At 45.5% G+C, this 13,918-nt stretch overlaps 4 protein-coding genes across 9 annotated transcripts in view; all 4 read right to left on the reverse strand.

Annotated features, from left to right (window-relative positions):
* Nucleotides 1-700: 700 nt before the first annotated feature.
* On the reverse strand, nucleotides 701-6,147 carry RB195_024719 (uncharacterized protein; the record flags this gene model as incomplete). 3 transcript variants are annotated; one of them, XM_064212592.1, is made up of 4 exons in its annotated part: nucleotides 701-2,191; nucleotides 2,284-3,627; nucleotides 3,813-3,964; nucleotides 4,899-6,147. In XM_064212592.1, the coding sequence occupies 4 exons, from the start codon at nucleotides 6,145-6,147 to the stop codon at nucleotides 701-703; spliced, it is 4,236 nt and encodes a 1,411-aa protein (XP_064068471.1). The 3 variants fall into 3 exon arrangements, with proteins under 3 accessions (XP_064068471.1, XP_064068472.1, XP_064068473.1); XM_064212591.1 differs by lacking the exon at nucleotides 3,813-3,964 and having other exon boundaries at nucleotides 2,137-3,639; nucleotides 5,320-6,147; XM_064212590.1 differs by lacking the exons at nucleotides 2,284-3,627; nucleotides 3,813-3,964; nucleotides 4,899-6,147 and having other exon boundaries at nucleotides 701-2,065.
* A 61-nt stretch (nucleotides 6,148-6,208) lies between these two features.
* Nucleotides 6,209-7,237, reverse strand: RB195_024720 (uncharacterized protein; the record flags this gene model as incomplete). Of its 2 annotated transcripts, none has more annotated exons than XM_064212594.1 (1): nucleotides 6,209-7,237. In XM_064212594.1, the coding sequence occupies one exon, from the start codon at nucleotides 7,235-7,237 to the stop codon at nucleotides 6,209-6,211; it is 1,029 nt and encodes a 342-aa protein (XP_064068474.1). The 2 variants fall into 2 exon arrangements, with proteins under 2 accessions (XP_064068474.1, XP_064068475.1); XM_064212593.1 differs by having other exon boundaries at nucleotides 6,209-7,177.
* Nucleotides 7,238-7,347: 110 nt separating this feature from the next.
* On the reverse strand, nucleotides 7,348-7,845 carry RB195_024721 (uncharacterized protein; the record flags this gene model as incomplete). Of its 2 annotated transcripts, none has more annotated exons than XM_064212596.1 (1): nucleotides 7,348-7,845. In XM_064212596.1, the coding sequence occupies one exon, from the start codon at nucleotides 7,843-7,845 to the stop codon at nucleotides 7,348-7,350; it is 498 nt and encodes a 165-aa protein (XP_064068476.1). The 2 variants fall into 2 exon arrangements, with proteins under 2 accessions (XP_064068476.1, XP_064068477.1); XM_064212595.1 differs by having other exon boundaries at nucleotides 7,348-7,683.
* Nucleotides 7,846-12,209: 4,364 nt separating this feature from the next.
* The window catches only part of RB195_024722 (uncharacterized protein), a gene marked incomplete at both ends in the record, with an annotated part of 36,526 nt that continues 34,817 nt past the window's right edge, over nucleotides 12,210-13,918 (reverse strand). For both annotated transcript variants that reach the window (XM_064212597.1, XM_064212598.1), the window contains 2 exons: nucleotides 12,210-12,245; nucleotides 12,319-12,474. In XM_064212597.1, coding sequence (XP_064068478.1) covers nucleotides 12,210-12,245; nucleotides 12,319-12,474 — 192 coding nt within the window. The remainder of the gene's footprint in view (nucleotides 12,246-12,318; nucleotides 12,475-13,918) is intronic.

The following is a 13,918-nucleotide window of genomic DNA, read 5'->3' on the forward strand; positions in this document are numbered from 1 at the left end:
GCTCATTAATTGTATTAGCTGTTCTAAACACCTCACTTCCATCAGCAAACAAAAATCTGTCACTTTGAGACTCATAGAAGGTAATGACCTTTTATTTTGTAATAGTGTGGCTGTAAGGTTTTTTTTTTTTGGATGGGGCTCATTATTTGACTAACGTTTCGGCTTTTTCGCTGCCTTCACAGGCCTAAACGGGGAATGATTGGAGCAATACAATGCAATGCAGCAAGCATTCATGCTTATTATTCATTGGAGGGTTTCTTTTAAGGATCCAAAACGCCTCCAACGTCTTCCTTGCCGATATTTCTGTTTCGTGAGCCAGTATAACGCATTTCACATCATAATCGCTTCCTTTAGGCCTCAAATCAACGCCTTCCTAGTGGTGTTATCAAGCTTTTTCGTCGTTTTCCTGCCGTATGTTCATTAATCCTCACTCCAACATTCCTACTGGTTTCCCCAACGCAAGTTGCATTGCATATCAAGCACTCAATCTTATATATTACCACCATTATACGCAGTCGCCTGTTTTTCCGTAATGACAACACATTTTTCACAAATGCAGTATCTATCGTATAATCTGTTTCTAACAAGTTGGCTTTTGATGTTTCCATTTGGAATATTTACCAAGATCACGCCACCTTGTAATTGCACTTGAACAATGCTGCGTCGAACAGCAGCACTGACACTCTTCTTCTTCTTCTTCCTAGCGTTTGTCCCGCGTTGTTGCAGGGTCCGCTTTTCTGCTTCTTGTCTTCCATTTGGTTCTATCCATTGCATCAGCCGTACACAAACGTGCATCTATCATATCCAGCTTCACACGGTCTAACCAGCGAATCTTTGGCCTCCCGCGCGGCCTCACTCCTGAAACGTCGAGCTTCAGAGCGGTTTTGGCAACAGAATCTTCCTCCCGCCGCAATACGTGTCCAAACCATCTCAGTCGCGCCTCCTTCATCTTCTCAGTTATCGGGACGACACCGAAGATGGAGCGCACAGTGTCGTTGGATACTTTCTCTTTTAGCGTCACACCTATCGTCCACCTCAACATCCGCATCTCCATAGCGTGCAGCACTCTTTCCAAGGCTTTCGTTGTCGGCCAGCACTCGCATCCGTAAAGGGCAACAGGACGCACAACCGTCCTGTAGATCTTCGACTTCAGTCGAACAGGGACTTTCTTGTCGCACAGTACCCCTGTTGCCATTTTCCATTTCATCCATGCAGCATTAACACGTGTTCGACCTTCTTGATCAATGTCGCCTGTGGAAGTCACTTTGGATCCAAGGTACTTGAAGCAGTTCACCTTGTTTAATTCGGTGCCATCAACACGAATTGAACCATCCTCTATCCTTGGTCCGCACTCCATGTACTCAGTTTTTGATGTGTTGAGGCGCAATCCATATTGCTGCAGCTGATCCTTCCAAGACTGCACTTGTTTCTGAAGATCATCTCGAGACTTCGACGCGAGCATGACATCGTCGGCAAAGAGTAGAGTCCACGGATGCTGCTTCTGGATTTCCTTCGTTATCGTGTCCATGCACAGTATGAACAGCAAAGGTGAGAGGGATGAACCCTGATGAACCCCTACTCGTACAGGGAATGGCCTGCTTGTTCCAACAGCACATCGTACAACGCTGGTAGGCTTCGCATAAAACAGCTTCGTCCACCTCACATATTCTTCTGGTACTCTATGAGACCTCATGGACATCCATAACAGCTCATGTGGGACACGGTCGAAAGCTTTCTCGAGATCGAGAAAAGCAAGATGCACACTGCGGTTCTTCTCTCGATGTTTCTCCAGGAGGATTCGAACAGCATGGATAGCATCTATAGTGCTGCAGTCCTTCACAAAACCGCACTGGTTGAGTGAAACGCTAACAATTTTCCTCAGACGAGCTTCCAGGACACGCTCAAAAATCTTCATCGTATGGCAGAGCAGTCGTATAGGCCTGTACGAGGTGCAGTCAGCAATGTCTCCTTTCCCTTTCCAGACAGGCACGGTCACGGAAGTTTGCCAAACGTCTGGAGTCCGTCCTTCTGCAACGATCTTGTTAAATAGAGTTGCGAGCCACATGGACCCTCGATCTCCTAGCAGCTTCCAGATATCAACAGGTATGTCATCAGGACCGGTTGCCTTGTTCGACTTCATTTTTGCGAGGGCAGCACTGACTTCGACGGCAGTAATTGGTAGAACAGGACCCTCGACGCTGGGAACGGTTGGGATGGGAGGATGACAGAACTCTTCGTTACACAAGTGATTGTAGTACTCTCGCCACCTCTCCAGGATCTGACCAGAGCGGCTCCATCAGCTCCCTTAACGATCTTGGTGTGCTCCATATCCAACGTTGAGCGATGACGTGCTCTGACTAAACGATACACTGCCCGCTCGCCTTCTCTGGTATCAAGCATGTCGTACACAGCCTTGTAGCGGTCCGATTTCGCCTTGGAAACTGCCTTCTTAGCCTCCCTTTTCGCCGCTAGGTAAGCACCCCGATCTTCAGGCTGACGTGTCCTGCACCAGAGCTTATACTTAGACTTCTTCTCACGAATTGCCGCCTGAACTTCCTCGTTCCAAAACCACGTAGCCTTTCGTACCTTTGGCTTACCTAGAGTAGTTTTTCCCAGAGTGTTTTCCGCGGTCAAGCGTATAACGCTGGAAGTAGACAACCACATTTCCTCCACACTACGAGTAGGGTGGGGAAGTGTAGATGGAGCCACGGACGCGAAAAATACCTCCTTTCGATCCTTCAGATTCCACCATTTGATGCGCTGTGTTTCGGTTCTTGGATGTCTCTTCCTTGGACGGGAGATTTTTAAGTCCATAACGAGCAGATGGTGTTGGGCAGCGACATGATCTGTAGGGATGACTTTTGAATCCTGCAGAAGTCGGCAATCTCGTCGGCGTAACATCCAAAAATCTATTTGTGTTTCACGACCGCCGCTGGTGTACGTGATCAAATGCGATTTTCTTTTCCGATACTGCGTGTTAGCAATGATCAAGTCACTTGCAACAGCATACTCCAGGATTCGCAACCCGTCGTCGTTACGAGCTCCATAGCCGTATCCACCATGACAACTCTCGAATCCGTCTTTCCGGGAACCGACATGTCCGTTGAAGTCTCCTCCGATTAAAAGTACTTCTTCGCTTTCCAGGGATCGGACGTACTGCTCCAGATCTTCCCAAAAGCACGCCTTCTCTTCTTCACTACAGCCCATCTGTGGCGCATAAGCAGAGACGACTCGCAATTCCACTTCTCCTGTATCTACTTTTACAGCCATCAAGCGATCCGATAGTCGATCCACCGCTGTGACGCTATTTCTAAACGACTCGTTCAATATGATACCAACGCCGTTGCGATTTGATGTGCCGTGGTAGATCAGCTTGTAGCCATCGCCTAATTCCCTTGCCTTGGAGCCTTTCCAGCGAGTCTCCTGTACACAACATATGTCAACACGGCGTTTTCTGAGACTGTCTGCCAGTTCACGACTTCTTCCAGTAAGCGTCCCAACGTTAAGTGTTGCCAAACGCACTGGATGTTGCTGGCGATGGCGGACTAACTTCTTTGGCCGGCTTCGTGCTCTAGCCGCCCTCGCATATTTGCCACATTGCCCGGGCGAGGACAATGCGCGTCGCTTCTGGGGTACGCCCTAGCTTCTGAAGAACACATAGTAGACATTAGCAGTATGACGCGACGGGGGTGTTGTCCTCGGTCGGCTTGTCGCACTAGCAAGCTAGCAGCCTGGCACCGGAATCGTCGTACTACCTCCTCACTTAGCTAGCCTGTAGCCTTGGCCCAAGGACCGGGCTACTAGCCGGACACCTTTGTGGCATGGTTGAACCTGCCGAGACGAAGTCTCGCCACCATAGCTGCCCGACGGCCAGGGCCACCGCTGCGCCGCTTTGAGGCGTGAGGTGGGATTTGCAGCAGAACAGCAGCACTGACACTGTCAGAGATAAAAAGAAGATTGAAACCTGAATTGTAATATCCTCACATGGTCAGGAAGTTATTTCGCACAACTGAGAGGGCTAGCAATGGTCAACGATTAGCACCAGTACTGGCGATCTGCTTCATCTGACGTCGTCAGTGCCGCTTTTCGACGCAGCATTGTTCAAGCGCAATTACATGATGACGTGATCTTGGTAAATATCCCAAAAGGAAACATCAAAAGCCAACTTGTTAGAAACAGATTATACGATAGGTACTGCATATGTGAAAAATGTGTTGTCATTACGGAAAAACAGGCGACTGCGTATAATGGTGGTAATATATAAGATTGAGTGCTTGATATGCAATGCAACTTGCATTGCATATCAACTTGGGGAGACCGGTAGGAATGTTGGAGTGACGATTAATGAACACATGGCAGGAAAATGACGAAAAAGTTTGATAACATCACTAGGAAGGCACAGACATGAGGCCCACAACGGAAAGGATTACGATGTGAAATGCGTTATACTGGCTCACAAAACGGAAATATCGGCAAGGAAGACGTTGGAGGCGTTTTGGATTCTTAGAAGAAACTCTTCAATGAATAATAGGAATGAATGCTTGTCGATAACGGATGAGTTCTTGTCACTTGTACCGCTCTGTAACCTATGACTGCTGATATTCTGTGTGTAGATCAAATCATCTATATCGTCGCTGGTGGTCTACACGCAGCAATACTCATCCGCTGGCACACTGAGTGACAAGTGCGTGCTAACAACCGCACCACATCCGGTGGAACAACGCGTAAGACCATTTTTAATGCAAATAGTGTGGCACCTGACGGGATAAACACAACATTGCTCCTATCATCCCCTATTTAGGCGTCTAAAAACGGCGAAGAAGCCAAAACGCTAGGCAAATAAGTAGTTCCATCTAAAAAACCTCGCGGCCACACTATTAAAAAATCAGCTTGATCACCATGACTTCCGTTGATCTTCGAACTGGTCGAGCGGGCGCCAGTAATTCTTCCATTTGACCCGATCGCGTGCCAGAGTACCCCAGTGGTTCCTCCTTTCGCGTGGGACACGAAGAGCATCATATTTTTCTTTGAAGGACTTCGTGAAGAAATCTGACCATCGGGTCGGCGGTCTTCCTGTAGTAATATCATGTAATATGTAATATCGCGGGGAACCCAATCGCTCACGGCTCTGGTCCAACGGTTGTCATTAAAGCGCATCACGTGTCCGGCCCACCTTATTTTATTTTCCTTGGCAAACGCGGCGGCGTCTCTAATCTTCGATCGCTGACGTAGGAGAGAACTTCGAATCCCGTCCCTCACTTGCACGAAACGGGATACTCCTAGCATCACTCTCTCAATTGCGCGTTCAATGACGCTCACCGCGTTTTCTTCCTGCTTGCGAAACGCCCAGGTTTCCGAAGCATAAGTCAAAGCAGGAAGCACGGTGGTGTTGAAGAGGTGAGCACCGAGCCGGGTGTTCCTGGTCTTCTTCACTACATCCTCGATGCTCTTGTACGCTCCCCAAGCCACTCGTCTCCTTCTGCCCAGCTCGGGGGTCAGGTCGTTCATCATGTTCAATTCCCGACCCAGATAAACATAGCTGGTGCATTCGGATATGTTCGTTCCGTTGAGCGTGAATGGGGTATCCGAGATCCATCCGTTCCGCATGAACATCGTCTTTTGCAGATTCCGCTGAAGACCGATGCATCCACATGTTTCGTCGAATTCGATCAGCATTCGTTCCGCTTGGCTGATGCTAGGTGTTATCAGTACGATAACAGATTCCGCTGAAGACCGATCAGCAAAGCGCAAATGGTGTAGCTGCCCACCATCAACCTTCACTCCCATGTCGTCCCATTCCAACTTTCGCATTGCGTTCTGTGAATATTTTGGATGAAATTGTATCACGCTGTCGGACCCCCTCTTCACGTCAATGATGATCTTGTAGAATGGCAAAATTCCGGTCGTGAAGTTACTGTACAACTCTCGAAGTACCTTTATGTACTGAGTAGGGACGCCTTGGTTGTCCAAGGCTTCTACGACCGCTTCCATCTCAACTGGATCAAAGGCCTTCTTCAAGTCGATGAAGATGAGACAAAGCATCATCTTGTACTCTCTTGATCTCGATGAGTTTCGACACAGTGTGAATGTGGTCAATCGTGCTGAATCCTTTTCGAAACCCTGCTTGCTCGCATGGCTGTCCTTCATCCAAGACTTTTTCAATCCTATTAAGGACCACTCTTGTAAAGAGCTCGCAGATGACGGACATTCAGCAGGCTTCAGACAGTAAGCAGATTGAACGATAATTGCCGATGTCATGTGGATCTCCCTTTTTATACAACAACACGGTCTTGCTGGTCTTCCACTGTTTAGGAACCTTGCATTCCGACAGATAACGTGTAAAGAGCCTCGCCAGGGTGTTGGTGAGTACTGGCGGAAGACTCTTCAGGTGTTCTGGTCTTATTCTGTCGGGACCGGATGCCGTACGACTTCTTACCGACATGACAGCATGTCGTATTTCGGACGGGAGAACCTCTGGAATGACTTGTCCGTCTTCCCTCAGATGGTGAGGAGGTAAGTGGAGGACATGGCTGTCGAAGAGATCAGAGTAGAAGTCGTAGATGATTTTCTCCATCCCCCTTCTCGATGCAATGGCTGTTTTCCCTGGGTTCCGGAGAGCAGTCATCCTCGTCTTGCGACTGGCGAAGTCTCGACGGGCATAGCGGATGTTTTTCCACACCTCTGCAGTTTCAGCCAGCACTTTTGCTCTTCTCTCTTTAAGGTCTTCCTTTATCGCCTTTCTGCAAAGCCTTGCGAAGTCGGACGTGAGTTCTTGGTTCCCTGCGGCTCGTGCTGCTCCACGCTGGCGTATCAGCTCAAGAGTTTCAAGAGACAGACGTCTCTTGGTGGTTTTAAAACTCTCAGTCTTCTTCGCGCAGTCGTGAAAGTGTTCAACGAGCCGGTCATATTCCTCGTCGATGTTGCCCATTGCGGAATCTTCCCAAAAGCCGGTTAGCGTAGCGAAGAGATCCCAGTTGATGATTGTCCTGGGATTTCTCTCTCTGAACTTGGCAGCTTTCTCTGCTCTCCTTGTGAAGGAAAATCTTCCTCGGAGGAGGCGATGGTCCGATCCCGTATAGAACTTTGGTACAACAGCGACGTGGGTGGGGCAGAACCTTTTATTGACGATGATGTGGTCTATTTCATTACGGTACCTTCCACCGGGTGACTTCCACATCCAGCGTAGAGAGGAGGGCTTCTGGAATTGCGAGTTCCCATGGATGGTCTCGGTCGTCATGATGAACTCGGAGAGCCTCTCCCCCTGGTCGTTCCATTGTAGGCCGTGGGTTCCGATGTGAAGTTCTTCAGGCGTTCTTCTTGGGCCAACTTTGGCGTTGAAATCGCCAATTATGACCTTATAGAAGGCATGATCTTCTCGGTAGAACTTCTCCAAGTCCATATAGAAAGCTTCGACTTCTTCTTCTTCGTAGTAAGTTGCTCGAAAGAGTCGATGTTCTTTGCCATACTCGTGTTGACGAGGACGCCAACTCCTCCAACACCTCTACTGTCGCATGTTCCTAATAACAGTTCTTCTCCAGTTTCATATACGGCGTTGAGAGGGTGACGTCGTCTCGTCTCGGTCAGCCCGATGACGTCGTACTTGATCTTCTTGGCTTGCATCATCAGATCTTCGATGGCCGCTTCCGATGCAAACGTACGTGCGTGATAAGTACAGATCGTCATCCTAGTCCTTTTCCGTTTCGGTAGCCTATGTGACTCCTGCAACCCCGTCCTACCTCGCGCTACCGTACCAGGCTTTCCTCCAGAATCAGGAGACTCTTTTCTATTACTGTGTTTTGCATAAAATTTAAAACCCATGGGCAGATTGCAAGCATCTAGTCCCATGTGGTTTTGGAGAACTTCCGTTTTCCCGGAGTGGACATGTGGAGGTTATTTGTTGGATGCGACTCCAAACCGCCTCCCTTGCACCTCCCAGTCACTTCATTGCAGGCTTTTGGCCGGACCGACGTGCGGGGCATAAGGATGTCATGAGTTGGTCCTGGTTCAGCAGAAACAGGGAGCCCATCCCCTGAATCCACCTGCGTCTTTGGGCAAGCATAAGTTCGCTTTTGGTCCGCGATTAGCCCCTTATCCGCCACCCAGGGACGCGCCACGTAGCGTCGCGACTTACCGGCTGTGATCCCTCTAGTGGGAGATTCCTGGTATTAAATTCTGTCATTCTCTTGTCTTGAAAGCTCTGCGTATTCTGTCTATATTAAAAAAATATAGACAGAATATGCCGAGCTTTCAAGACAAGAGAACGTTCGAATTAGCAATGACCTTCCATTTATCAAAATTCAACAGCTTTACTCTAGTCGAAACCTACTCTCTCAAACATAAAACAAAGCAAAATATATTTAGTGAATCTGAAGATTCGGTGTAACATTCTCCTCGTAAGCTTTCGTAGATTTGTCGTGTGAATAATGATGCCCATTGTTGGCGTCCATATGAAGTTTTTGCATTCGGCCATTTCAAATATTCTGGCTGTCTCTCCAAGAAGGTGCGGCAGTCACCGGTAGACTGGACCCGAGGCCGAGTGCCCAGATCCGAAGGGGCTCGCGCTGGGCTAGCCACCACATTACCACCACCACCACCATGAGGGCCTCGGAATTGCCTCCTTGATCACCTGCCCCTACCCTTGTGGTATCCAGATTAAGTATTATAAAGTAGAACATGCGGATTACAAGTGGGGTTCATCATTATGACATCAATACACGGCAACAACAGTATACTCGACATAACAGATAGATCGATCAGGGCCTGTCAGATGGTCACGTGATAGTGATTACCTACTTTAAGATGGATTTGGTGTACAGTTTGGCAGTCAGCCGTTGTATCATAGTTATAAATGGTTGCAGCTGGTTATGATGGCGAATGGCTAGTAATTGAATACGACTAAATATAAGAACGCGCACCAGAAAAGGGAAGAAAAGGAAATTGGATCCCGAGTGCTCGGGCCAGCCCTTTAATATGGCGACTGGCGCGGGAAAATTACCGTAATATTTTGCCATTGGCAATCGGCAAGGTTTCTCGCGCGTCGCATGAGAAAGTAGTGCCGGCTGCCTGAGAAACACGGACATGACACTTGGTAACTGCATTCACTTCACCATACTAACTGCCGTTAGTTTTTTTTTCTGTATTCCCATATATTCCCACCCGTAAATAATACAACTATTGATAGTTCGTAACTTCCTGTTTCAGCTTTTCTTTTTGTTTCTCGTAATCTCAGGGGAAGGGTTGTGAGAGTGAAAAGTGCTGATTGCATAAGAAGGCATTTCTAGAAGGGAGAACAGTCAAGAGTTTACCCGCATAATGTGCCGTCGTGTACCTAGGAGGCTAATAAGTGTCGATAATTGCCTCTGACAACATGAAAATCACCGCAGCAGTCTCTTCGTTGCTCTTGCAGTACGTCTTGCTGACGCTCCGCCCATACTACCCTCCACGCCCACTTTACCGGGTCTGCGGCTCTTACGATGTACAGTTTGAATCGAACACAAAACAAAGGTGCATGGTGACAGAGGTTAATCGAAACTTTGTAAAAGACAAAGTTGTTTAAGAACTATGGATAAGTTAAAGTTCGTTTAGAAATGTGAATGAAAGTGTTATTTCCCTGTTCTTTCTCAATTGTGAAATTAAAAACCACAAATTTATCTGTAAGATTACGGGAGATAGTTTCAAAAACTTCCGTTGATCGGTGCTGCACTACATTTCTTTACTTCTTCCGCTTTCTTAGCATTTCTTTGTGCACGACTAACTTAGAAAGGCTGCCATCCAAAACCTCACGCAGTGCGAAGAATGCTTCGCATGCACGCATTGTACCCAAGGGCGTATCTCGAAGACACAGAAGGATGTCTTCGCCACTCATACAGGTAACTGGTCACACTCACTTTATGTATAGATAGAAATAGAAATGAAACGATGAAATGTTGTAGAAAGTAGGAAGGAGCTTATAGACTTACATGAAGTTTTATTCAATAAAACGGTGCGCACAAACAACCATTATAACCTTTAACATTCGCTCTGTGTAAACATATCTATATAAAAATTTGAGAAAACACTTATCTCAGTAGTTTTTCAGTTACGTAACTAGACATGCGTCGACAAAATTCACTTATCATTAGCGCAATTTTACAGCTATTTGAAATCCATTTTATTCTTAAATTTCAAAACATAGTGATAGGTGCGGATTTTCTCGAATGAAGTCAACTCATGTCATAATAACAGCATATCACATATCATTTGATATTCCTATGACGATATATCCTTGAGTCAAACAGGATCTGTTATTTCGTTGCTCCCACTGCTTAGTCACGACGCAAACGTGGCACGCGGCGTCTGGTCGAGGACAAAGGGGTGGGGTCTATGTGGCCTCAGGGGGTTGTGGAGGCTCCTTAAAGGTGTCACTCCACGAATCTGAGGTGGTGCGGGTTTCAGGTGGGTTATGCCTACACGGGGTCGTAGATTATGGGGAGGAAGGTGATTCCGTCCATTTCTTCGTAATTGCCGCAAAAAACGGCCCAGAAGATGCGGCGCGTACACAAGGCTGGCGCGCTCCAATCCAATTCGTTGTAGAAAATAGCTCCATGGAACGCTCGAAGCCGCAACAATCCGGCCCGTTTGTTACGGCAATTAGGAAGAAATGGACGGAATCCCTTTCCTTCCAATACTCTACGACCCCGTATAGGCATAACTCACCTGAAACCCGCACCACCCCAGATTCGTGGGGTGATGCATTTAACTGGTGGCAAAAGTAATACGCGAAGTTGCGCAGCGGTCGGCCGGTTTTCATGTGTACGTCTTGTCCTGCACCCAATTAGGAGAGGCCCAATAGCGGTCGTTCAGCTCTGTCAGGGAGTTATTTATAGTTGTGACTACGAGAAAGAACGACTCTGCTCCACACACATCTAACTCAATGATTTCGTTCATTGAAATACCTTCCCAAAACTGAGTGCAGTTTGGAAAAAAATGCAGCAAAGATACAGAAGCGACACGAAATCCCAAACAAAGATGACCCTCAAAGGTAGTGCCCATGTTTTACCTCCTATAGTAGTGTGTAGGGCTCCAGATGTAGTTTGTAAGTATCAGCGAGAATGCAAAGCACCTACAAATCCAGGAAGTAGACGGATGAGGAGCATCAGGCTGATCAGCTTCTTGAAAAGTAACTCTTCACACCTTCACAAATATCTGAAGCGTATAAAGTGGTTGGCAAAGCGTCTTGATGAAACAATCCTTTACACCTGTACCAACAATGAATTTCATTTTACATGCTTTCATTTTACCTACCTTTTTTTATTCGTTAAGGAGACAAACTTTGTTGGCAAACTGACCAGCCTGAGAGTTCTCCATAACAGCTTCTGGTTTATGAAAAGTGTGCTCCAACTAGTTTTTGAATTTGTGAGAGGTTGCTAATGCAGAAAAGAGCCCATCATGGAAGCTTCTCCCAAATAGATCTTGAAGTTCTACATAATTACAAGCTCCTGATCTTTCGTAAGAATGAAAATACAGATAATAACTCCTTTTAAAAAAAATTGGCCTCCTTGGGAGTCATTGCAAAAGACTTTCGTGTCAATGTTATGTCAATGAAAGCACATCTCTAAAAAAAACCTGTGTCGTATTAAACTGCAACATTCACAGTTCGATTTCATAGTATTTTGATACACTTCAATGTAGAGAATAGACTTGTATCTAGGCATAAGGAGCCCAGCGTAGTTCAAAATTCATGATCATTCAGCGCACGAATGTGCAGGAAGTTCACAACTAGTCTTCACAAATCGTTCGATGAGCATTTACAAAATACCTAATTATGAAACAGAAAACAAGGCCATAATACGTTATCACAAGCTTTTGACATGAAATCAGAACTTCACACTTATATAATGGTGATGGACACAAACCCATATAAAACAACATTGATAAATCATCCGCAGTTGAAAACTACACTCCATGTTAGAATGTTAAGGCACATCAGTTCTTGTCTTGTGCTTCGTAAACAAAAATTGTGAAGGGTCTGCTCAAGGACTTTCCGTACACATAATAAAATTGTTAAAAATGCAAAGCAAATAGGGAACAACGTCAAAAACAAAAACTGCTGTACAGGAGATTAAAGAGTGTAGGAACCGTGGATTAAACGGATGCACTGAAAGATGAACAAATTGACGAACAAATCAAATAAAAATCACAGATGGTGTTTAGCATCTGAGAATTTGCGATCAAGAGTCATCACAATCTGCATCGTCACATTTCTTCTGAAATTATTCTTTATTTCAACTCATCAAGATTCGTTGAAGAGCAGTTATTGCAAACAAATAGCGTGGCTACTTTTGGACGACGGTCTTCGGTTTCCGTGTTGGATTCCTCTTCCAAAAGCTCATCCAATACAGGAACTTTGACGGTCATATCAGCAATAAAGGCATTCATATCCTCAGAACCCAACGAAAACACATCGCCATTAGATCCGATGGACAAATGGGAGGTCTAGATACGTAATCATAAGTAATCAGAGGAAGACACACAACACCGCCACTAACTTCTGTCCCACAGTCCGCGGAAAACCGTCGGAATTCTTGGGAGTGGGCAAAATTTTATTTGAAAATACCGTTCGAAAACAAATGAGCTGCAGATATCAAGTATACTTTAAGAATTTACTTTTGACAAATGTGTAGCCTAAAAACAAACAAAGTTTCTCCAATCTTCGTTAATGACTTTCACACCACCACAATCCTGCCATTAGTATATCCGTCCGTATCTGTGTAGATATGAAATGTGTAGGATTTTCGCCCTCGTTCATTTATATTCAAGTATAATAACAATAATAGTAATATTAATATATTCAAATTCAAACAATGGTGTCTTTGTTATGCGGAATCGCCAGAGGAGTCGCCCTACAGAGGTGTGAACTATCTAGCTGAGCATACCTGAGCCCCGATAACCATTCCAGCTATATAGTATTGGCTGCTATATAAGTGGGCGGAGTCAGTGTTGAAATTTTGAAGTTTTTACATCGAACTGAATTTGCTATCATTCGAAAGACCTTCTCTTTGCGAGAAGAACCGGTTACTTCCAATACGAAGAAAAAACTCATAGAAGCTGCAAAAATCTCGTTTTTGTGAAAAGAGTCGAAATTTTCTCCGACTTGGTCACTCGAAAAGCATGATCAACTGTCATCCACTGTAAGCTCCTAAACCACGTCTCGTAAAGGAAGGAAGATTCGTTCCTAGGCAAGTACCGAATCGCGGAACTTTAGCGTTCGTTCTAAGCCGTTGACAGCGGTTCAAATAACGAATAACGAAATATAGCAAAGTTGTAAGGTTGACATTAAAAAAAAAACTAGACACTTTCAGTGCTGGATACTTATATTTTGAATTATTGTCAAAGACAGTTTGTTTGCTTAGGAAATTCCCGAGCAGGTTTTCCACAGCTAACAATGTATGCTTTTTTATTAACCTTCAATTCAGCACTTCCGTCAATTTCCAAAGAAAATTGAACTTTTGAATCCACATATGATGTCTGGTACCAAAATATTCCAAATAATCTCCTGATTACAAATATAATAGACATTTTGTCCAATTTTGAGAAATTAGCACAAATTTTATGAACACCCCTTCCTTCCACGGAAGTATATTAGCGGGATAGGCCAATGACAGGATTGTGGAGGTGTGAAAGTGATTAACGAAGGTTGGAGAAAATTTGCTTGTTTTCAGGCCACACACTTGTCAAAACAAAATTCTTAAAGAATACTCAAAATCAGCAGCTCATTTACTTTCGAATGGTATTTTCAAAATTTAAAGGCATCACCCCACAAATCTGATGGTATGGAATTCCGATGGGCAAACTATACGGGGTCGTAGACTGCGTGATCAGGGGTGCTTCCGCTCATCTCTACCTAATACTAGTAAAAAAAAACGTAGGCGTAGAATAC

This window comes from Necator americanus, chromosome X (assembly GCF_031761385.1).
Source record: "Necator americanus strain Aroian chromosome X, whole genome shotgun sequence".
Classification (NCBI taxonomy): domain Eukaryota; kingdom Metazoa; phylum Nematoda; class Chromadorea; order Rhabditida; family Ancylostomatidae; genus Necator; species Necator americanus.